This window comes from Bufo gargarizans, chromosome 8 (assembly GCF_014858855.1).
Source record: "Bufo gargarizans isolate SCDJY-AF-19 chromosome 8, ASM1485885v1, whole genome shotgun sequence".
NCBI lineage: Eukaryota > Metazoa > Chordata > Amphibia > Anura > Bufonidae > Bufo > Bufo gargarizans.
The window spans coordinates 177,661,735-177,686,405 of record NC_058087.1 but is presented as its reverse complement, the minus strand read 5'-3'; the positions used below and the strand labels follow the sequence as shown (position 1 = coordinate 177,686,405).

Here is a 24,671-nt window from a genome sequence, read left to right as displayed (position 1 = left end):
TTCAAAAGCCTCCAATGCCAACTGGGCGACGACCAGAAGCATTTGACAAATTGCTAGCCACATCACTGCCATCATATGCCCAGATTCTACCCTCAAGCCAGAGGCATCATCAATGAGAGAATGCCCAGATGACATATTACAATCTAGCGCACACGTACCGGCCATAGACAAGACTAGGAATGACAGCTTATTACCCATCCACAGCAACAGGGAACTGAACGCTGGGACCCCCGTCCGTCACAACAACTGGGGTCTCAAGCTGAATGGAGGGCCTGCTGAAGTTATCTCTGGCATTCTCAGTGTGAATAGAGTGGCAGCGCCGGCTGGTTCGTTGAGGATTCAGGCGTCGTAGCCGTCGGCCACTTATCACCTATGAAGCGGATAGGCGACGACTTCTCACCCTGGACAACTCTTCTAACACCAGGAGGTTTAGGCCTCATGCACACGACCGTTGTTTTGGTCCGCATCCGAGCCGCAGTTTTGGAGGCTCGGAAGCGGACCCATTTACTCCAATGGGACCGAAAAAGATGCTGTCCGCATCCATTGCTCCGTTCCGTGGCCCCGCAAAAAAAATAACATGTCCTATTCCTGTCCGGTTTGCGGACAATAGGCATTTCTACAATGGGCCGTCCCCGTTCTACAAAATGCGGAAGGCACACTGGCGGCTTCCGTTTTTTGCGGATCCGCGGTTTGTGGACTGCAAAAAACGGAACGATCGTGCGCATGAGGCCTTAGGCTGAGGTTCACCGCGTTAGCAGTGCAGCCACTGAGCCGAATAGGGGGTCGCATCACAACTCGCAAGTTGCAGTGACCCTAAGGTTTTCAAAAAATACATGGCTGTTTTTTTTTGTTTTTGTTTTTTTTGTGTGTGCGCACAATTCTGGGGTTGCACTGTGGCCCCATTCAGTTCAATGACTGCAGTGCTACACAGGGATCAGCCGTGGGAGCCAAAATCTCCATGTAGCTCCAGCTTTAATCCAATGCTAAAGAGAAGGCCCTGAAGCGCCCCCCTACAACATGCGTGTTCCAGGGACAACAAATCTGACACAGCGAACAAGCCCGTCCTTACAGTGACCATCAAGACAGAGGAGGAGTGTCTCAGCAGACGGTAAACCCTGGATGAGACAAGACTGGTCATAAATATGGCGATGCCCAGTTATGCACACATGGATATCAGCTGATAACGGTCTCGCAGGTTGTTAAAGGGAACCCGTCATCAACTTTATGCTGATCTCACGGAGGGCCAGAAATGCTGATGTCAGCGGTGTGTCACTCATTAGCTAAAAGTAAGGGGTTGCTGAGAACCAGCATCATAATCATTGCATCAGGGGCGTCTAGCATGCCTCAAAACACAGCTGTTTTAAATCCCTAAAAACAACCCCCCCCCCCCCTCCCCACACACACTAGATACCTCCCACATATCAATAAAAACATACAACAATAAGGGCTCTTTCACACTTTCGTTGTCCGGCTCCGTCGTGTACTCCATTTGCCGGAATTACACGCCGGACCCGGAAAAACGCAAGTGAACTGAAAGCATTTGAAGACTGATCAGTCTTCAAAATGCGTTCAGTGTTACTATGGCAGCCAGGACGCTATTAAAGTCCTGGTTGCCATAGTAGGAGCGGGGAGCGGTATACTTACCGTCCGTGCGGCTCCCGGGGCGCTCCAGAATGACGTCAGAGCGCCCCATGCGCATGGATGACGTGATCCATGCGATCACGTCATCCATGCGCCTGGGGCGCCCTGACGTCACTCTGGAGCGCCCCGGGAGCCGCACAGACGGTAAGTATACTGCTCCCCCGCTCCCCACTACACTTTACCATGGCTGCCAGGACTTTAGCGTCCCGGCAGCCATGGTAACCATTCAGAAAAAGCGAAATGTCGGACCCGGCAATGCGCCGAAACGACGTTTAGCTTAAGGCCGGATCCGGATTAATGCATTTCAATGGGCATTAATTCCGGATCCGGCCTTGCGGCAAGTGTTCAGGATTTTTGGCCGGAGCAAAAAGCGCAGCATGCTGCGGTATTTTCTCCGGCCAAAAAACGTTCCGGTCCTGAACTGAAGACATCCTGATGCATCCTGAACGGATTTCTCTCCATTCAGAATGCATTGGGATAAAACTGATCAGGATTCTTCCGGCATAGACGGCATAGAGCCCCGACGACGGAACAACTCTATGCCGGAAGAAAAGAACACAAGTGTGAAAGAGCCCTAAAATACATACCCGTATCTATACGGGATCACAATTATATTCAGCCTCTACGTTCCTTTATTGCACCATTTCCCTTATCTTCCCCGAGCCTCCAGGAATACATTCATACGGTTTAGGCCTCATGCACACGACAGCCATTGACATAACTGCCTATTCTTGTCCGCAAAACGGACAAGAATAGGACAGGTTATTTTTTTTGCGGACCACGGAACGGAGCAACGGATGCGGACAGCACACGGAGTGCTGTCCGCATCTTTTGCGGCCCCATTGATGTGAATGGGTCCACAACCAAGCCGCAAAAACTGCGGCTCGGACCAAAACGGTTGTGTGCATGAGGCCTTACTCTTCCCTTCATTCATAAAACCTATTTACTACGTCACAATCCTAGCCGATCCCTATTCTGACTCCACCTACCCAAAAGGTCCTCAAACCTATTCAACTACGGGAGCGGCAAAAGGAAACCTAATTTTTATGTAAAACCTTAAACTATACATTGTGCGATATCGCATTCTCTATTCAGTCCATGGGGATGCAGGTGCCCAACTTATACATCCATTCAACTTCCCGTTTATTGATCGTATAGGCGCCTTCACGACCGCCACTCCCACAAACCGCAGCCCTCCTGGGTTCTTCTGGGGAGCCTGCTTAAAGTGTAAAGACACACTACCCATTTCAAGACCTTTTTTTAGGTTACGTATATGTTTTGAGGCATGCTAGACGCGTGGCGATTTTATCTTTGCGATATGCCTTTTGCAAGTGGATGCTTGGGAGTATAATTGAATTTTATTTGAAACGGACGAGGAAAGTGCTTCACCATCTTGCGACCCCTTGGCATTCTACAGGTTGTGTGGATTAGGCCTCACGCACATGGCCGTTGTTTTGGTTGTTTGCATGTTTTTGTGGGGCCACTTCAACGGGGCCACAAAAGCGGTCAGGCAGTTATATCACTGGCTGTCCGTGCTGTTCCGCAAATGGCGGAAAGCACACGGACGCCATCCGTGTTTTGCGGATACGCAATTTGCGGACTGCAAAACACACAACAGTTGTGTGCATGAGGCCTTAGGGGAGAAGTTTCTGTGGAATCCATCTTTTTTCCATGTCCAGGTTAACAAGAAGGAGCCCTATGGTGTAAAGAGGGATCCCAGCGCCGTCCTATACAAGAAATACAGTGAATTACATGGTGACCCACGTCACTCTCTAGGATCAGCAGCGCCAAGAGTCCAGGCAACGTATCAGAGACTTTGTCTTTTTTGTTTCTATTGTGCTTCAAGTGGTCACATGGCAGAAGCAGCTCCGTGAACTGCGGACATGTACGAGGGCATCGCGCCTTCTGTTTTAGCAGAAGTTGACCCATTCTACAAAACACAGGTGAAAGAACTTGACAGTATTTTAATGGCTCCTATCACAGTAAATGGGAACACACAAGTAAAACCACTTCAAAGCAAAAACTAGTAACCGGGATGTCAAAGCCACAATACAGAAGAAATGGCCTAGAAATCTAACCAAGACCTGCGCAGCGATTGAGTGATATACTAGGTAAGACGTCTGACACGGGACCCTGAAAAGCCTTCGAGAAGATCAGATCTAAAGGCAGATCCACCACCAAGAGAGGAGAATAAACCCTTAAAGGCGATTTCCCCTCCAAAAACAGCGCCACTCTTGTCCACGGTCTATGTCCGGTATTGCAGAAGAGACCTGCTGTTGGCAAGATATTGCAGACTTCAAAAGCCTGTTAGAAGCCAACGGTTTCTAGATTTTTTACCGTCATGATGATGTCAATAATGAGGCAAAAAATACTAATGTTGTAAAATCCTGTCCTAAGGTGCGTCAAAATTTGGCACGTTCCTGGTGCTCAAGGTCAATTTTTAGACCAAACGCACCAAAAAGAATAAATTGCTCATCTGTTCTGGTCTCCCAGCTCGACAGGGAGGCAAGAACATACACCAAAATACTGGTGCAAAGTAAGCCAACCAATAGTTGGTGTAAAGTCATGCAAAAATATCTTGCCATGCACCGTCCAAATGTATCGTCCAGTGAGAAATTTGGCGCATCTTTAGACAACCAGTCTAAGCTTATGTTCTTTACATTTTAAACAGATTAGGATTAGTAAATCTGTCCCAGTGTCTGTCACATCTGATCAGGATTTTCTGAGATTTTACTACAGATCCTCTGGATAGGTCATCTGCATCTGATCGGTGGCGGTCCAACACCCTGAGCTCATGTGAGCACCTCCGTCTTCTGTCAGCTCACCAAGCGCAGCGCCGTACCTTGTATAGCGGCCGTGCTTGGCATCACACTCCGCTCTATTCACTTCTTTGGGGCTGAGCTTCGCCTAGGCCAGGGATGGGCAAACTGCGTCTCTCCAGCTGTTGTAAAACTACAACTCCCAGTATGACCAGTCTGCCTATAGCAGGGCATGATGAGATTTGTAGTTTTACAACAGCTGGAGAGCCGCAGTTTGCCCATCACTGACCTAGGCCATGTGACTGATAAACATGACGTCACTGGCCTAGGGGACAGCTGCGAGAAGGCTGCAAAGCTACTGCCAGTGCCACTGCCTTCTCAAACAGCAGATAAGCGGGGGTCCAGGGTGTACCACCACCAATCAGGTACTGCAGATACAACCGTAAAATCTTGGAAATCCCCTTCAACTGAATGGCTGCCTGCAAGACTCAATTTTCACTGTAGAGACCGCTACAGCAGAAATGAGCATCATCATCCAAACAAGTTCTTGGTTAGGGGAAGGGGGGGTGCTAAGGTCTCAACAGCCAACCCCAATGGCTTCCTTGTTAAAGTGGTTACCCAATTCTAAAAATGCCCCCCACAATGCCCAGGCCCCTACTATAGATCATACCTACCCCGCGCCCCCGGCACCTGCGTAACTCTGCATACCTGCACAGCCATCCATGACGCTAGGAGAGGCTGGTCACCGGCGCGGCCTGCTATTGGCTGTACTCCCACATCGCCGGATGTTTTGATTCCCATGATGGGCAGATGCAGTGGCGGCCGTGCAGGAATCCGGAGTGACAATCTATAGGAGGGGCACTTTGAGAATTGGATAACCCCTTTAAACAGTTTATCCGTGATGTGACGACGGTTCTCTTAATGCAGCGCTGCCCCACCCAGTGGTAGTCCAGCTGTTGCAAAACTACAACTCTCACCATGCTATTGTAGTTTTACAACACCTGGAGTGTCACAGGACATACAGTGCCACATATTCCTAAATTAGAAAAAAAATTAAAAATATTCACACACACACACACACAAAACATACAGAAATGTATAGAAGTGGCACCATTCACCAGCACCTACCTTTGCCATGGGTCCCGATTGGGTGGTGGTCATTCCTGTGTGAGCTGGCATAGTCGCCGACCCCTGTGTTAACGTTTCAGCGAGTACACTCCCTGGATTAGCTTGCATGGCGGGTGAACTGTACTGTAAGCCCGCTCCCCGACCACGGTTTCCAGGTCCCAGTGAACCATTCACTACCTGTCCCTGTGCCGGCTGGGCTTGGCCCATTAGTGTGTGCCCAGAGCTGTTATTCAACAGTGCTTGATGCCCTTGGTTGAAGTTGGAGTTCATGCAGATACCCGCAGATGCCTGTTGAGCAGCAGGACTGCCTGCCACCATGCCAACTTGCTTTTGAGACTGCGAGGTGGGAACAGACGGACCAGAGGTGCCAGCGGCAGGCTTGTTTAATCCAGATGGTGGGGTGACAGACAGCCCTTGGTTCAGAGGGCTCTTGTTGAGGCCTCCCAGGTTGCCATGGCCTGGGCTGTTCTGCTGTACGGGGCTACCAGAGCCCCCTCTTCCCATGCCCAGTGCTGGATTCCCTCCACGAAGAAGGTCCGAGAGCGGCTTGTTTTGGGAGGAAGCATCTTGTCCTAGTCCTCCGCCAGTGTTTAAGAGGCCGAGATCTCCATTTGGAATCAACTCGTCCGGAAGGTCATTTTCCAAGTCAAAGAAAGAAAAATCTGGAAAGACAAAAAGAAAATGCATGAATGACCCCATCAAAGATGACGGCAGAGGGGGCTTCATCTGAAACCTAGTCACAACTGTTTAACTTAAAACCCCTTTAAGTTCCAGTTCCGTAAAGCAACAGTATACCGCTCGGATGTGCCTTCGCTTTATGATCCCACAGGTCGGACCCTGACACCACATGTTGCATCTGTCCCCCCCCCACCACGGAAAAGCTGCATATTTAATAAATAAAAAAAACACGACATACACGATCATCCCACATGAATGAGAAACGTTTAACCAAACACGTGCCGAGCAGCAGATCTGGGGAGTGTCAACAGTGCAGCAATTACAAGCTGGTTAATAATACAACATACAAATCAAAGAGCTGAACCGTCTCCCCACACGCCCCGAGGAGGTGGCAGCGAGCCAGCCCAACCATCGCTACGGAGTCTACGGGGTCCCCGCTCTGAACATCGGTCACACCCAGGCATAAAAGCAACACCCGCGATACCCAGGTAAGGGAGCTGCCACGCTGGATTTTTGCAAGCAAATAAAAAAAATTGAAAAAATAAAATTATAAAAAATGAATAAAATGTAAGCATTTTATTACAACTTTCTTGGTGTTTTTTAGTCTAATTGTTTTTCAATTTTTTTTATATATTTTTTTGCTTTAGGCTACTTTCACATTGTGGCACAGTGTTCCGGCAATCTGCATGCAAACTGATCCGGATGCGGATCCGTCTTTCCGGATGTCATCCGGAGAAACGGATCAGTTATATATATTTTTTCACCTTTTAAAAAGGACGGATCCGGCATTGCGGTATTTTTTATGCCGGATCCAGCACTAATACATTTCAATGCATGCTGCGGTATTTCCTCCGTCCAAAACGCCGTTCAGTGACTGAACTGAAGACATCCTGAACAGATTTCTCTCCATTCAGAATGCATGGGGATGAAACTGATCAGTTCTTTTCTGGTATTGAGCCCCTAGGACGGAACTCAATAGAAAAACGCTAGTGTGAAAGTACGCTAGTGAGATGTCTAGGGGAAACGCAAAGAAAAAAAAAATAATAAGTTATACCCAGAGCACGCTGTAGTTTAAAAAATAAATGCGAGAGATATAGATACTTGGGTGAATAAAAGGATCCCACTATTTTTTCACCTGATGGATGTGCTGCGGTGTGTATATATATATATATATATATATCTCCTGACTGCCCAACATGTAACAACCTGTCATGGAGGTTGCCTGGCAAAAAAAAGCCAACAAAAACTAGTGTGAAACCACCATAGAACAAGACTCCCTCTTGAAAGGGGGTACTGCCATACAATACAGTGACGGAATATCATCAGGCTAGGTCATCGTGGGAATGGAGCAAGGTTAGGGAGGGCAGTCCTCTGGGACCCCCAGCGATGCTTAGAATGAGGAGGTGCTTGACGCCCCCTCCTACACGTTCACTACTGACAGATCTGGGATGGGGGGGGGTGAAGTTTAAAAAATTAATGACAAATCTCTCCTGGACTGTAGGGAACAAGCAAGAAGCCCCCATTTCCACACTGAATTCACATTGGAAGTGTAATCCGTCATTAAAGGGGTTGTCTCACTTCAGCACTTACTAATGTATTTTGATTGTCCATTTTGCCTCCTTTGCTGGCTGGATTCATTGTCCCATCACATTATACACTGCTCGTTTCCATGGTTACAGACCACTCAAATCCATCAGTGGTGGTCGTGCTTGCACACTATAGGAAAAAGGGTCAGCCTCTCTGGTGACCGGGACAATGGTAGCGCATAGGATAGTGCTTTTTCCTATAGTGTGCAAGCACGGCCACCGATGCTGGATTGCAGGGTGGTCTGTAACCATGGAAACGAGCAGTGTATAATGTGATGGAGAAATGAATCCAGCCAACAAAGGAGGTAATCTGGACAATCACAATACATTAGTAAGTGGCTTGTATTAACTTTCTCTACATGATAAATGCCACTTGCTGAAGTGAGACAACCCCTTTAAGACCACTAGACAGACGTACACAGACCCCCTAATGGTAGAGAACTTTAGTCAGCCCAAAAATGATCTGTCATGTCAGATCTTTTCAGCCATGGTACACGATCGGCCAAATGCAGCCCATCATTTGCCAGTTTGCACAAGTCCACCGTCCTCAGTGGTATAGAGCCAACAGCTGGGGTCCCACTTTGCAGCCACCTCAAGAGAGCACCAAGGGTATCTCATGTGGACGTATTAAAAAAAAAAAAAAAAAAAAAAAAAAAAAAATCAGGACTTCCTGCAAAGTTATCTTGAAATTGTACACCTGGAGACTGTAGAGTCTACACTACGGACGGTGTAAGGGAGGCCTGCGCTCACAGAGACCTCATGCATGCATACATTAAAATCATTGCACAATAATCCTTCAAAGCCCTACCGGGGGAGGGGAGAGAAGTCACAAGTTACCCACAAAGGCTCTCGGAGTATAGTATATCTATTCCCTTCCTAAGCCGCCATTAAATCATCAGGAACCAGACATGATGACCTCAGGAAACTTCCAAAAGGTGAATTAGGGATAAGGCATGATCACTGCATGTAAACTCCACCGACTGGATAGTCCTTGGCAGCGAGCGCCTGAAAACAAAAGAACTCAAGACGACTTTATAACTCAGGGCGGACAAAAAAAAGGCAAGAACGGCTCGCTTTATTGGAGACGCTTAAAAGGAGGAGAGAAGGGGGGGAAAAAATGTTCTGAGCCGACGCGTTTCTTGGTTTATTTTGCCAATCACCCAGCCTGCCACAAGAAGAATACGGAGATCTGTGGATCATCAGTCCCTGACCCCCGTATACTAGACAGGAAGACACTTCTAGGGGCCGATCCTAGCACTTTCTGGCCCCAACATACAGGGGCCGAGGAACCTGGGGAGAGATTAACCGCAATTAGGCAAAACCCAGTTAGGGTCCATTCACACGTCCGTTGTTTCTTTCCTGATCTGTACCGTTTTTTGCGGAATAGATCTGGACCAGTTCTGTACCCATTCATTTTCAATGGGTCCTGAAAAAAAAAAAAAAAAAAAAAAAAAAAAAAAAAATCAGACATTGAGCTGTCCGATTTATTTCAGGACCCATTGAAAATGAATGGGTACAGAACTGGTCCAGATCTATTCCGCAAAAATGGAACAGATCAGGAAAGAAACAACGGACGTGTGAATGGACCCTTAAGGGTACTTTTACACCAGCGTTATTCTTTTCTGGTATTGAAATCAGGTAAAAGGTTTCAATACCGGAAAAAAAATATCAGTTTTGTCCCCATGCATTCGGAATAGAAAGCAATCAGTATGCATCAGGATGTCTTCCGTTCCGTCCCTTATACGGTATTTGACCGTATTTTTCCAGACAAAATCCCGGAACAATACCGCACTTGCCGGACCTGGCATTAATTTCCTTAGAAATGTATCAATGCCGGATCCAGTACCAAGTGTTCCGGAAATTTGCCGCATCGCCGGATCCAGGTTTTATATGATATAGGAGGAGCTGGTTTCGCTTTTGATCTAACGGATCAGTTATTCCGTTTGAAACCGGATGAGACGGATCCAGTATATCACCGGATCCGTCTAACGGATAAGGAAAAAAATTATATCAGTTTGCATACGGTTTGACAGATCCGGACGGCAGTTCCAGCAACAGAACTGCCTGCCGAATTCTAGTGTGAAAGTAGCCCAAGGCGGTGATCAGGGGTTGGGGAGGTATCGAGGTTTTAGGCCATGTTTTGCTAAACTGAAGCATAAAAAAATTGATAGAAATGTGAACAGAGTCTAAGGCCGGATTTAAAGGGACTCTGTCACCACTTTCTAACCCCCACTTTTTTAACTATCGTTTTATTCATGGTGCCCTTCTGATTACAGTTGTCATCTTATATGTTAGATCTGCGGTGCCGTTTAGGTAAAAAATCGATTTATATCACCTGTCAATCAGCTAGATAAGGTGCCCAGGGCGTTCCTCTCCTCTTGAATCTGCCGCCTGCCGCCGCCGCCGTTGGTGCCCAGCTCCTCCCCCGGTCTCGTCAGCGCTGCTTCAAACAACACAGATCCGCCTCCGGCTCTCCCTCAATGCCCCCTCCTTTTTTTCGGAAATCTCGCGTGTGCGCACAGGCCTGCGCCCGTGCGTACGCATCCTTTTCTCGCGCATGCGCATAACGCGAACTTAGAGCGATGATGCCGAAAGGATGCGTACGCACGGGCGAGATTTCCGAAAAAAAGGAGGGGGCATTGAGGGAGAGCCGGAGGCGGATCTGTGTTGTTTGAAGCAGCGCTGACGAGACCGGGGGAGGAGCTGGGCACCAACGGCGGCGGCGGCAGGCGGCAGATTCAAGAGGAGAGGAACGCCCTGGGCACCTTATCTAGCTGATTGACAGGTGATATAAATCGATTTTTTACCTAAACGGCACCGCAGATCTAACATATAAGATGACAACTGTAATCAGAAGGGCACCATGAATAAAACGATAGTTAAAAAAGTGGGGGTTAGAAAGTGGTGACAGAGTCCCTTTAAAGGGTCCGTGTTCCGTGTTATTTGGATTGGTCACGGCCTGACCAGGGGTTGCCCGGTTTAAGGAAGAAATGGGACCAGACAAGGGATCCGCCTTCAGTAAGGTAAGGATCATCATCTTCAGTAAACTGCTGAGGCCAGCGATCGAATGCAGTGGTCAAGTGATGTCGCCAATGCAGCCGGATCAACAGAACCAGGGAGGTGGCGGCGGCGCGCGATCTGTCAAGTATCAGAGGTGGTGGTGAAATGATCTACCTTCCACAGGTTGTCTGCAAGCTAGGCTTAAATCAACACCCTGGAGAACCCCTTTAAAGCATATATGTGTAAGGGCTCGCTCGCATTAGCGCTATTCTTTCCCGTTCTTTTGATCCGTTATAGGAATAACGGGAGTGGCAAATTCGGCAAATAACTGACACTATCAGATCCCGTTGACTTTAATGGGATTCGTTTGGTTACCGTTCAGTTCTTTTTAGCGGAGAAAAAAGTTCTGCGTGCAGGATGTGACGAAGTCTGTGATGAAACCTCCCCCCTTTGTGTGAATTGAGGACCGTCTATTGAGACATCCGAGCGCTGTACTCACCGGTTCTACAGTCACGCATGCACACAGGAGACTCAGGGGCCCCTGATCGGTGGGGGTCCCATTAGGACCCTCAGTGATCATACATGCATGATAAATGGCGTTTAGAGGGAAGACCCTTTAAATCAGTGTTTCCCAACCAGTGTGCCTCCAGCTGTTGCAAAACTACAACTCTCAGCATGCCCGGACAGCATTTGGCTGTGCGGGCATGCTGGGAGTTGTAGTTTTGTAACAGCTGGAGGCACACTGGTTGGGAAACACTGCTTTAAATCACATCTGATGCCCAAAATCAAGCTGCTGTAATGCGTACCGGAGGACGGCGAGGAGACAGACGTCTCTGGTTACAGCCACACCAGGTAGACAGACAAAAGGGGAGAACAAAGTGTGAAGCCGCTGATGACACCCGGCACTTGGCAGACGCCCGTGTACTCTACATTAAGTTAGATGTATTTACAGCCCTCGGTACACAAGCGTTGCACGCCAGGCAGACACGAGACCAAGGATGCCAGGGCCTGAGGGTACTTCAAAGCAAATCTAGGCTGCGCTCTATTAGAGGGTCCGGTCCGCAGCGCGCTACATGTATCTCGTCTCAGGGGCTTGCAGAAATCCATGTCCATGCTACAGAAGCAACCCTAACAGACCCGGGTGACTGCATTGTGGACGCTGCATCGGTGACCTCCTCTGAGGGGTCAGGATCCCCAGCGTGCAGCTTTCATCTGGCCGACCGCGCGGGATGGAAATGTGCAAGACGCGAGCGTGATCAGGAATAATGTTCACACTTCTGCGCGCGCAACCCGAGAACGTAGCACAGTACTGTCACTGGTTGTCAAAGTCAGTAGCTGCTTTTAATGCCTTTTACGCTTCCCAAATTTTGCTAAAATGGTGTTTATAGGCAGGAGAAAAGAACGAACCTGCAATGGTTGCTAAGCACGGCATGAAGAAGTTTGAGCTGTTGCCTAGCAACACGTGACACTACGCATGGTGGAGTCACTCACTATATAGTGCCGCCGGCACATATGGAGAGTCAGATCAGTGTTGCCCAATCTGTGGCTCTCCAGATGCTGCAAAACTACAAGGCCCAGCATGCCAACAGCCTTATGGCTCTCCAGTTACTGCAAAACTACAAGGCCCAGCATGCCCGACAGCTTTTTGGCTCTCTGGCTACTGCAAAACTACAAGGCCCAGCATGCCCTGACAGCCTTTTGGCTCTCTGGCTGCTGCAAAACTACAAGGCCCAGCATGCCCTGACAGCCTTTTGGCTCTCTGGCTGCTGCAAAACTACAACGCCCAGCATGCCCTCACAGCCTTGTGACTCTCTGGCTGCTGCAAAACTACAACGCCCAGCATGCCCTCACAGCCTTGTGACTCTCTGGCTGCTGCAAAACTACAACGCCCAGCATGCCCTCACAGCCTTGTGACTCTCTGGCTGCTGCAAAACTACAACGCCCAGCATGCCCTCACAGCTTTCTGGCTGCTGCAAAATTACAACACCAAGCATGCCCTGACAGTCTCATGCCTTCTCATCTGCTGCAAAACTACAACTCTCAGCATGCCCCGACAGCCTTGTGCCTCTCCGGCTGCCGCAACCGCAAAACTACAACCGCCTGCAAGTTCTTAGACCAAACTGATCGGGAACGCTGAGCTTCAGGGGAAGGTAATCGCGCAGAGTCCCAAGAATCACAGCCGCGCAGTCACTCAGCAGAAGGGGGAACTTGCTATTGGCAGCAGGACGGTTATCAAACAGACCACTGAAATCAGGGCGGGCCATATGAGGAAATGTGGTTATGACAAGCAGAGCAATCGCCAGTAACCAGGCGCTCGGCTCCGGCAAACTTCTACAACAAAGACATCATTTTGTTTGCCAAATTTGTGAGCGCTATAAATCAATGAGGAGATGGGGAGCCATGATCAGACAGGCCTTAAGGAGGACCCGTCGCCTCTCCCGACCTGTTAACCACCTGCCCCCGCCTCACAACCCTGCTTCAGCTCTAGGTTCTGTGGCACATAGCTAGCGGGTGGCATGTGCCCAGCTCGGCTACATTTAGTGGTACAGCCAAAACCTCATCTCTTCCAAGACAACTGAAAACGGCAGGACAGGCAGAAGCTGTTGGGTTCGGCGATATTCGGTTCCAGCGCAGTCACAATGTGACACGCCAGTGTGTGCCACAACCATTGGCAGAATGTGGGCAGCTTTACCAGGAATACTGTGAGCCTGGGTTTGGACAACTGACTTCTTGATGCCATTGCTCACATCCTGTCCACTCCTCGCCCTTACGCATGGCACACACAACCATACGGTTCCATACTGTGTGCCGCCACATGCTGCCTTCACGCATATAACAGCAATAATAATAATGCATCGTAAGACAAGGCAGGAAACCATCGGGCCCCGCAGATTTCTTTGCTTGTAGTACAGATCAGCCCAACAAGTGTTCATGCCAATAATTCAGCAGGCGAAAAGCCAATAGTCCTCCATCATACGAGAGGTCGAAGGCTATAGCGAACCCACAAAACGTGCACACTTTGCATGTCACAAGTAAAAAAAAAACTTAAAAAAATAAATAATAAAATAATGTTATCAAAGCCTGAGCCAAAAGTAAAAAAATAAATAAAATTACATTAAAGTGCAAAAAAATTCCTGCTGTGCATTTTCTGGCTGGTGTGAATAAAGCCTTGATCTTAAAGTCACAACATGGAAAGCGACCCAATAGGCATGGAAGTCACCCACACGGTGCAGAAACAGCGCTGGTACAGACCAAAGCAATCAATTGCCCAAATCCCTAGCCCACGAATCACGTCTTCTCCAGTACCCGGAGGGCACACCGGGACACAACTTCACCGCTATAGCTTTAGCATCATGCTCCTCTTACCTGCTCTACATTAGGGTTTGTCCATATTTGACATTAAAAAAATGTAAATAAAAAAGAACTGCTACGAAGGCCTCACGCACATGTCCGCAAATTACAGATCTGCAAACACAGATAGCGTCCATGTTGCATCTGCTTTTTCTGTGGACTCACTTACTTCAATGGGTAAGAGGTCCGCATTTTACGGCCAAGTATAAGAGATTTATCAAACTGGTGTAAAGTAGAACTGGCTTAGTTGCCCCTAGCAACCAATCAGATTCCACCTGTCATTTTTCAGTACTCCTTTGGAAAATGAAAGGGGCAACTGAGGCAGTTCTTATTTACATCAGTTTGATAAATCTCCCCCTCTAATCTTTTTTGCGGAATGGACACACGGACGCGGTAGATAAAATATGTCGGCAAAATACGGACCAGGGACCCACTGAAGTCATTGGGGTCTGCAAAAAAATAAAATAAAGTGTGGACGGTACACAAGCCGCATGCTTATTTTGCTGATCCGCGATTTGAGGACTGTAAAAGAGATACGGTCGTGCATTACATGCGGATGTGTGCATTGCAAAGGCTAAAGAAATGTGCAGATTTAAAGGGGTTGTCCAATTTTGGACTTTGGGGGCATATGGCTAGGCTATGCCCCCCAATGTCTAATAGAGCTGGGACCCGCACCTATCCCTAGAAAGAAGCCTGCAATGTGACGGAAGGCACACCGCACATGTGTGGCGGTCCACCATTTATTCCGTCGGGAGAACCGAAAATAGCTAAGCACCGTCTCGGCTATTTCCATAAGCCCATAGAGCCGAATGGAGCGCTGGCTGCGCTTGCACGGTGCACTTCAGAAAAAAGGAGAGTGTGCTGCTCGGCTACTTTCAGCAGTCCCATATAAATGAATGGAGAGCAGCCGCAATTGCGCGGTCCATCACTTTGCAGGCTCCATTCTAAGGAGAGGTGCGGGTTCCAGAGTTTATACCTGCACCTATCAGACATTGGGGGCATATACTAACTATATGCCTCCAATGTCCAAGATAGGACAACCCCTTTAAAATCCGATTCCACATCGCAGTCAATTTCCACTGGAGAACTGATGCAGAGTGTGGATGCAATTTCTTAAGATCTCATCCACTTTGCTGCCCGCAATCCTGCCCACATGTGGCAGATAAGCTGTGGACTTGTGGCAACCATATTGCATGTGGAAAGCTTGCAGCAGCAGATTGATGAGAAAACGTATGCCAACTAGAAACGCCACACACATCTGCCAACTCAAAAGGGTTCTCCGGACTACCAATATTGATGATGTGTCCTCAATATAGGTAACCAATATCAGATTGGTGGGGGGCTGACACCTGGTAACCCCACCGCACTGTTGTGGGAGCGACACTGTGCACGGAGCAGTCTAGGCTTCAGCTCCCTGCACTGTGGCACCCTGAAAAAGCAGATTGGTGATGGTGCCAGGCGTCGGACCCCCACCGATCTCATAGTGATGACCTATCTTGAGGACAGGTCAATATTGGTAGCCCCGAGAACCCCTTTAATGTCTAATTCACATAAGGCCCCTTTCACACGGGCGAGTATTCCGCGCGGATGCGATGCCTGAGTTGAACGCATTGCACCAGCACTGAATCCCGACCCATTCATTTCTATGGGGCTGTTCACATGAGCGGTGTTTTTCACGCATCACTTGTGCATTGCGTGAAAATCGCAGCATGCTCTATTTTGTGCGGTTTTCACGTAACGCAGGCCCCATAGAAATGAATGGGGTTGCGTGAAAATCGCAAGCATCCGCAAACAAGTGCAGATGCAGTGCGATTTTCACGCACGGTTGCTAGGAGATGATCGGGATGGAGACCTGATCATTATTATTTTCCCTTATAACATGGTTATATGGTAAAATAATAGCATTCTGAATACAGAATGCATAGTAAAAATAGCGCTGGAGGGGTTAAAAAAAAAAAATATAATAATTTAACTCACCTTAATCCACTTGATCGCGTAGCCAGCATCTCTTCTGTCTGTCTTCTTTTTTGCTGTGTGCAGTAACAGGACCTGTGGTGACGTCACTCCGGTCATCATATGGTCCGTCACATGATCTTTTACCATGGTGATGGATCAGACGGATCATGTGATGACCGGAGTGATGTCACCACAGGTCCTGTTGCTGCACACAGCACAGAAGACAGACAGAAGAGAAGCAGGGCTACGCAATCAAGTGGATTAAAGGGAGTCTGTCAGCAGATTTACCCCTTTTTAACAGTTGCCATACCGCTGTAGCCGCAAAACAGATGATTAACACAGTACCTTTATTGCTTTGGTGGACTTTTAAATATGCCAAAAACGAACTTTGATGAGGGCTCGCAAGTGCCCAGGGCGGAGTCCACCGGGTTGGAGCCCAGGCAGCTCTGCCTCTTCGGCTCTTATCCCCGCACAGCCTCCTCCTCTGCTCGCCTATCTGTTGTCTCTCCCCCTCAGCGAGATCCCGCGCCGACGCGATGACTTCCTTGGTCGGGGCATGCGCACTGCCATGCCCATTGCTGACACGGCATCGCAGTAGCTTATGCGCATGCCCCGACCAAGGAAGTCATCGCGGGATCTCGCTGAGGGGGAGAGACAACAGATAGGCGAGCAGAGGAGGAGGCTGGGCGGGGATAAGAGCCGAAGAGGCAGAGCTGCCTGGGCTCCAACCCGGTGGACTCCGCCCTGGGCACTTGCGAGCCCTCATCAAAGTTCGTTTTTGGCATATTTAAAAGTCCACCAAAGCAAATAAAGGTACTGTGTTAATCATCTGTGTTGCGGCTACAGCGGTATGGCAACTGTTAAAAAGGGGTAAATCTGCTGACAGACTCCCTTTAAGGAGAGTTAAATATTTTTATTTATTTTTTAACCCCTCCAGCCCTATTTTACTATGCATTCTGGTATTCAGAATGCTCCCTATAACCATGTTATAAGGGAAAATAATACAATCTACAGAACATCGATCCCAAGCCTGAACTTCTGTGAAGAAGTTCGGGTACCAAACATGCGCGATTTTTCTCACGCGAGTGCAAAACGCATTACAATGTTGTGCGCGTGTCAATGCAACATCCGTAGCGCAGCCGTCCTGCGTGGACGTTATCCTTAGGAGCGTGCTCACATGTGCTGCATTCAAACATTGTCCTGTCATCTTTACACAACAGTGCAGCAACAGAACAAACTGAAGATGCCAGGTGTGAATGAACCCCAAGCAGGGTTTGGAGGTCCCCAGAGATCAAGTCCATAACGACGGGTGTACGAATCGTCCGCAGTGACGCTGCTGGCTCTGCTCCTGTAACGTGCAAGCCAAAGGGCCGAGTAAAGTTTGCTGGTCGCTTCAGTCAGACACACGGAGGGCAGCAGAGCGATGCCGGGCGCGCAGACACACGGAGGGCAGCAGAGCGATGCCGGGCGCGCAGACACACGGAGGGCAGCAGAGCGATGCCGGGCGCGCAGACACACGGAGGGCAGCAGAGCGATGCCGGGCGCGCAGACACACGGAGGGCAGCAGAGCGATGCCGGGCGCACAGACACACGGAGGGCAGCAGAGCGATGCCGGGCGCACAGACACACGGAGGGAAGCAGAGCGATGCCGGGCGCACAGACACACGGAGGGCAGCAGAGCGATGCCGGGCGCACAGACACACGGAGGGCAGCAGAGCGATGCCGGGCGCGCAGACACACGGAGGGCAGCAGAGCGATGCCGGGCGCGCAGACACACGGAGGGCAGCAGAGCGATGCCGGGCGCGCAGACACACGGAGGGCAGCAGAGCGATGCCGGGCGCGCAGACACACGGAGGGCAGCAGAGCGATGCCGGGCGCACAGACACACGGAGGGCAGCAGAGCGATGCCGGGCGCACAGACACACGGAGGGAAGCAGAGCGATGCCGGGCGCACAGACACACGGAGGGAAGCAGAGCGATGCCGGGCGCACAGACACACGGAGGGAAGCAGAGCGATGCCGGGCGCACAGACACACGGAGGGAAGCAGAGCGATGCCGGGCGCACAGACACACGGAGGGAAGCAGAGCGATGCCGGGCGCACAGACACACGGAGGGCAGCAGAGCGATGCCGGGCGCACAGACACACGGAGGGCAGCAGAGCGATGCCGGGCGCACAGACACACGGAGGGCAGCAGAGCGATGCCGGGCGCACAGACACACGGAGGGCAGCAGAGCGATGCCGGGCGCACAGACACACGGAGGGCAGCAGAGCGATGCCGGGCGCACAGACACACGGAGGACAGCAGAGCGATGCCGGGCGCACAGACACACGGAGGACAGCAGAGCGATGCCGGGCACACAGACACACGGAGGGCAGCAGAGCGATGCCGGGCGCACAGACACACGGAGGGCAGCAGAGTGAATGAACCTTCATAGGACCTAACAGGTGACATAGCAAAAACTGCGCAGCACGGAACGGCGGTCTGTGGTGGTAGAGTGCTCTCATATCTTATGCGGCACAAAACATGTTCTCTAATATAAAGGGTCAGTCCTGCGTAATAGAAAATGTTGCACAACACAAAATTTGACATAGGACTGTCGAACATAGAGCTCACATTACACAGAACATGTATTGGTAAATTCCATATACATGATGCATCACTAACTGAAGGCCCCACACAGCCAGTCCCATGTCACGCACTGTACGTATATACACCGCAGCCAGTCCCATGTCACGCACTGTACGTATATACACCGCAGCCAGTCCCATGTCACGCACTGTACGTATACACACACACCGCAGCCAGTCCCATGTCACGCACAGAATGTATACACACACACCGCAGCCAGTCCCATGTCACGCACAGAATGTATACACACACACCGCAGCCAGCCCCATGTCACGCACAGAATGTATACACACACACCGCAGCCAGCCCCATGTCACGCACTGCGTATATACACACCACAGCCAGTCCCATGTCACGCACTGTACGTATATACACACCACAGCCAGTCCCATGTCACGCACTGTACGTATACACACACCACAGCCAGTCCCATGTCACGCACTGTACGTATACACACACCACAGCCAGTCCCATGTCACGCACTGTACGTATATACACACACCACAGCCAGTCCCATGTCACGCACTGTACGTATATACACACACCACAGCCAGTCCCATGTCACGCACTGTACGCATATACACACCACAGCCAGTCCCATGTCACGCACTGTACGCATATACACACCACAGCCAGTCCCATGTCACGCACTGTACGCATATACACACCACAGCCAGTCCCATGTCACGCACTGTACGCATATACACACCACAGCCAGTCCCATGTCACGCACTGTACGCATATACACACCACAGCCAGTCCCATGTCACGCACTGTACGCATATACACACCACAGCCAGTCCCATGTCACGCACTGTACGCATATACACACCACAGCCAGTCCCATGTCACGCACTGTACGCATATACACACCACAGCCAGTCCCATGTCACGCACTGTACGCATATACACACCACAGCCAGTCCCATGTCACGCACTGTACGCATATACACACCACAGCCAGTCCCATGTCACGCACTGTACTCATATACACACCACAGCCAGTCCCATGTCACGCACTGTACTCACACACCACAGCCAGTCCCATGTCACGCACTGTACTCATATACACACCACAGCCAGTCCCATGTCACGCACTGTACTCACACACCACAGCCAGTCCCATGTCACGCACTGTACGCATATACACACCACAGCCAGTCCCATGTCACGCACTGTACGCATATACACACCACAGCCAGTCCCATGTACGCACTGTACGCATATACACACCACAGCCAGTCCCATGTACGCACTGAATGTATATACACATCACAGCCAGTCCCATGTCACGCACTGTACGCATATACACACCACAGTCAGTCCCATGTCACCCACTGTACGTATACACCAGTCAGTCCCATGTCACCCACTGTACGTATACACCAGTCAGTCCCATGTCACGCACTGAATGTATATACACATCACAGCCAGTCCCATGTCACGCACTGTACGTATACACACACCGCAGACAGCCCCATGTCACGCACTGTACGTATACACCAGTCAGCCCCATGTCACGCACTGAATGTATATAAACCACAGCCAGTCCCATGTCACGCACTGAATGTATACACCAGTCAGTCCCACGTCACTCAATAAAAGTATATATGCCACAGCCAGTCCCATGTCACGCACTGCACGTATACACCGCAGCCAGCCCCATGTCACGCACTGTACGTATATACACCGCAGCCAGCCCCATTGCACCACTGCATATGCTAGTCTCATGTAATGCACTGTAGGCACTAGTCAATGCCATGTCATGTATATTCCAGACAGCCCCCCGTAATGCACTGCACGCTCCCCAGACAGCCCCCCGTAATGCACTGCACGCTCCCCAGACAGCCCCCCGTAATGCACTGCACGCTCCCCAGACAGCCCCCGTAATGCACTGCACGCTCCCCAGACAGCCCCCCGTAATGCACTGCACGCTCCCCAGACAGCCCCCCGTAATGCACTGCACGCTCCCCAGACAGCCCCCCGTAATGCACTGCACGCTCCCCAGACAGCCCCCGTAATGCACTGCACGCTCCCCAGACAGCCCCCCGTAATGCACTGCACGCTCCCCAGACAGCCCCCCGTAATGCACTGCACGCTCCCCAGACAGCCCCCCGTAATGCACTGCACGCTCCCCAGACAGCCCCCCGTAATGCACTGCACGCTCCCCAGACAGCCCCCCGTAATGCACTGCACGCTCCCCAGACAGCCCCCCGTAATGCACTGCACGCTCCCCAGACAGCCCCCCGTAATGCACTGCACGCTCCCCAGACAGCCCCCCGTAATGCACTGCACGCTCCCCAGACAGCCCCCCGTAATGCACTGCACGCTCCCCAGACAGCCCCCCGTAATGCACTGCACGCTCCCCAGACAGCCCCCCGTAATGCACTGCACGCTCCCCAGACAGCCCCCCGTAATGCACTGCACGCTCCCCAGACAGCCCCCCGTAATGCACTGCACGCTCCCCAGACAGCCCCCCGTAATGCACTGCACGCTCCCCAGACAGCCCCCCGTAATGCACTGCACGCTCCCCAGACAGCCCCCCGTAATGCACTGCACGCTCCCCAGACAGCCCCCCGTAATGCACTGCACGCTCCCCAGACAGCCCCCCGTAATGCACTGCACGCTCCCCAGACAGCCCCCCGTAATGCACTGCACGCTCCCCAGACAGCCCCCCGTAATGCACTGCACGCTCCCCAGACAGCCCCCCGTAATGCACTGCACGCTCCCCAGACAGCCCCCCGTAATGCACTGCACGCTCCCCAGACAGCCCCCCGTAATGCACTGCACGCTCCCCAGACAGCCCCCCGTAATGCACTGCACGCTCCCCAGACAGCCCCCCGTAATGCACTGCACGCTCCCCAGACAGCCCCCCGTAATGCACTGCACGCTCCACAGACAGCCCCCCGTAATGCACTGCACGCTCCACAGACAGCCCCCCGTAATGCACTGCACGCTCCACAGACAGCCCCCCGTAATGCACTGCACGCTCCACAGACAGCCCCCCGTAATGCACTGCACGCTCCACAGACAGCCCCCCGTAATGCACTGCACGCTCCACAGACAGCCCCCCGTAATGCACTGCACGCTCCACAGACAGCCCCCCCGTAATGCACTGCACGCTCCACAGACAGCCCCCCCGTAATGCACTGCACGCTCCACAGACAGCCCCCCCGTAATGCACTGCACGCTCCACAGACAGCCCCCCCGTAATGCACTGCACGCTCCACAGACAGCCCCCCGTAATGCACTGCACGCTCCACAGACAGCCCCCCGTAATGCACTGCACGCTCCACAGACAGCCCCCCGTAATGCACTGCACGCTCCACAGACAGCCCCCCGTAATGCACTGCACGCTCCACAGACAGCCCCCCGTAATGCACTGCACGCTCCACAGACAGCCCCCCGTAATGCACTGCACGCTCCACAGACAGCCCCCGTAATGCACTGCACGCTCCACAGACAGCCCCCCGTAATGCACTGCACGCTCCACAGTCAGCCCCACGTAATGCACTGCACGCTCCAGCCAGCCCCACGTAATGCACTGCACGCTCCACAGCCAGCCCCACGTAATGCACTGCACGCTCCACAGCCAGCCCCACGTAATGCACTGCACGCTCCACAGCCAGCCCCACGTAATGCACTGCACGCTCCACAGCCAGCCCCACGTAATGCACTGCACGCTCCACAGCCAGCCCCACGTAATGCACTGCACGCTCCACAGCCAGCCCCACGTAATGCACTGCACGCTCCACAGCCAGCCCCACGTAATGCACTGCACGCTCCACAGCCAGCCCCACGTAATGCACTGCACGCTCCACAGCCAGCCCCACGTAATGCACTGCACGCTCCACAGCCAGCCCCACGTAATGCACTGCACGCTCCACAGCCAGCCCCACGTAATGCACTGCACGCTCCACAGCCAGCCCCACGTAATGCACTGCACGCTCCACAGCCAGCCCCACGTAATGCACTGCACGCTCCACAGCCAGCCCCACGTAATGCACTGCACGCTCCACAGCCAGCCCCACGTAATGCACTGCACGCTCCACAGCCAGCCCCACGTAATGCACTGCACGCTCCACAGCCAGCCCCACGTAATGCACTGCACGCTCCACAGCCAGCCCCACGTAATGCACTGCACGCTCCACAGCCAGCCCCACGTAATGCACTGCACGCTCCACAGCCAGCCCCACGTAATGCACTGCACGCTCCACAGCCAGCCCCACGTAATGCACTGCACGCTCCACAGCCAGCCCCACGTAATGCACTGCACGCTCCACAGCCAGCCCCACGTAATGCACTGCACACACCAGTGCAGCTCGCTCCGCTCCATGTTGACATCTGCTCTTCCCTCCCAATCATGGCCCACACCAGGTCCCGGCCTCTTCTCCGCAGCAGCGGTCTCTCCTCATCCCCAGCCCCCTCCCCATCCTCGGGCCTAGTGCGGGCGCCCGAGCGGCGGCCTCTCCTACCTGTACTGTCCGCGCTGGCGGAGAAGCCCGGCGAGCTGAGCTTGGGTCTCTTCCGGTTGGGCGGCCCCTCCAGCAGGTTCTCGGCCATCTTCTCCCCTTTTCTGATCGGTCACCGAAGACAGACAAGACTCCCTCCCCGGAGGAGGAGCAGCGTGCAGGGGAGGAGGAGGAGGGGATGCCCGGGCCCTGCCACCACCCCCTCCCGGCTTCTTACTACTACTACTAGCGGCCAACACCTCAGCGGCCCCCCGAGTCCTGCATCCCGAGGGGGGCCCGAGGACAGAGCCCCCCGATCCCAGCAAGTGGAGGACACCCCCCGCTGTCACCCCCCAAAAACACAGCCTGCCCGGAGAGCGCCCCCTGCCCCGGGGGTAACTGCTCACTGGAGGGGGCAGCTGAAGTCACCGGCAGACAAGTAAAAAAAAAACAAAAAAAAAAAACACGAGGGTCCCCCAAAATAGTCTAGTGACCCCCCAAAAAAAATCAGGACCTACAATGAACCCTCACCGGCAAGATACTAGAGCGCCCCCTGCAGGTGACTCCGGGCGCAGGTGATTGACTACCAGGGAACCCCCCAAAATTAGTCCAGATTCTGCCCAAAAAAATCAGGGCCCCCCTTAAATCTGAGCAGCCGGAGACCCCCTGAGTGGGATGAGGTAATGACCCCGCGATGAAAGGAGGGGCGACAAATATGGGGGTGCTCCGGCCCCCCAAAAAGTGGCGGCTGCCGGGGTGTCAGGCCGAGGGTAGGCCCTGCGGGGCGCCGGAGAGGGTTGCGTCAGGCCTCGGTTCCAGGTCCCCTCCCCCTCCGGTGCTCTCCTCCGCCCGCCCACGCAACCGTGCGCTCGCTGCTTCCTCCTCCTCCTCCTCCGGGAGGGGAGGGAAAACAATGAAGGAGCCGCCGCCGCTGCTGCCACCAAACGGGGCCTCGGATTAGGAGGAAAAAAAAATTTGTCGCCACCTCCGTGGGGGGAAGAAGAGGCCCCCCCTCTGCTGCCTCCGGAGGCCCCCGCTGTCCTGAATGGCGGCCCTCTAATCCCCTGTAGTCCTCGCAGGGCCCCGGAGATCTCCGTCGCTGACCGAGCCGCGACAAGATGGCGGCTGTTGATTCCTCAATTAAAAAAAAAAAAAAAAAGTTTTTTTTTTCCCCTCTATTCTACGACGGCGGGAGTAGGGGCGGGGCCACGCAAGACGCACAGCACGTACGAGGGTAGGAGGGGGAGGAGCACGTAATGCTGTGGAGAATGAAGCCGAAAGGAGCCCGGTGGATGGGGAAGCTCACGTAGCCTGCTGGGGAGGAGGGAGGGGCCGGCCACGCCTGTAGGGCGTGGTAGGACACGCCCACGTTGGTTGGCCGCCGCTGCTTACGTTTGGTTGGCTACACCTAGAATGTAAAGGGCTGAAGGCTGCTATGTAGCCTGGTCACGTGGGAGCAGGTGACAGGACTGGTAAGGGACAGCCATTTA

At 52.3% G+C, this 24,671-nt stretch overlaps 1 protein-coding gene across 1 annotated transcript in view; it reads right to left on the bottom strand.

The window, feature by feature from the left end:
- LOC122944439 (CREB binding protein) overlaps positions 1 to 24,341 on the bottom strand; it is a 41,042-nt gene extending 16,701 nt beyond the window's left edge. Inside the window, 2 exon segments of the mRNA XM_044302710.1 lie at positions 5,529 to 6,190; positions 23,206 to 24,341. Coding sequence (XP_044158645.1) covers positions 5,529 to 6,190; positions 23,206 to 23,293 — 750 coding nt within the window. The 5' untranslated portion in view covers positions 23,294 to 24,341.
- Between the last annotated feature and the right edge of the window lie 330 nt (positions 24,342 to 24,671).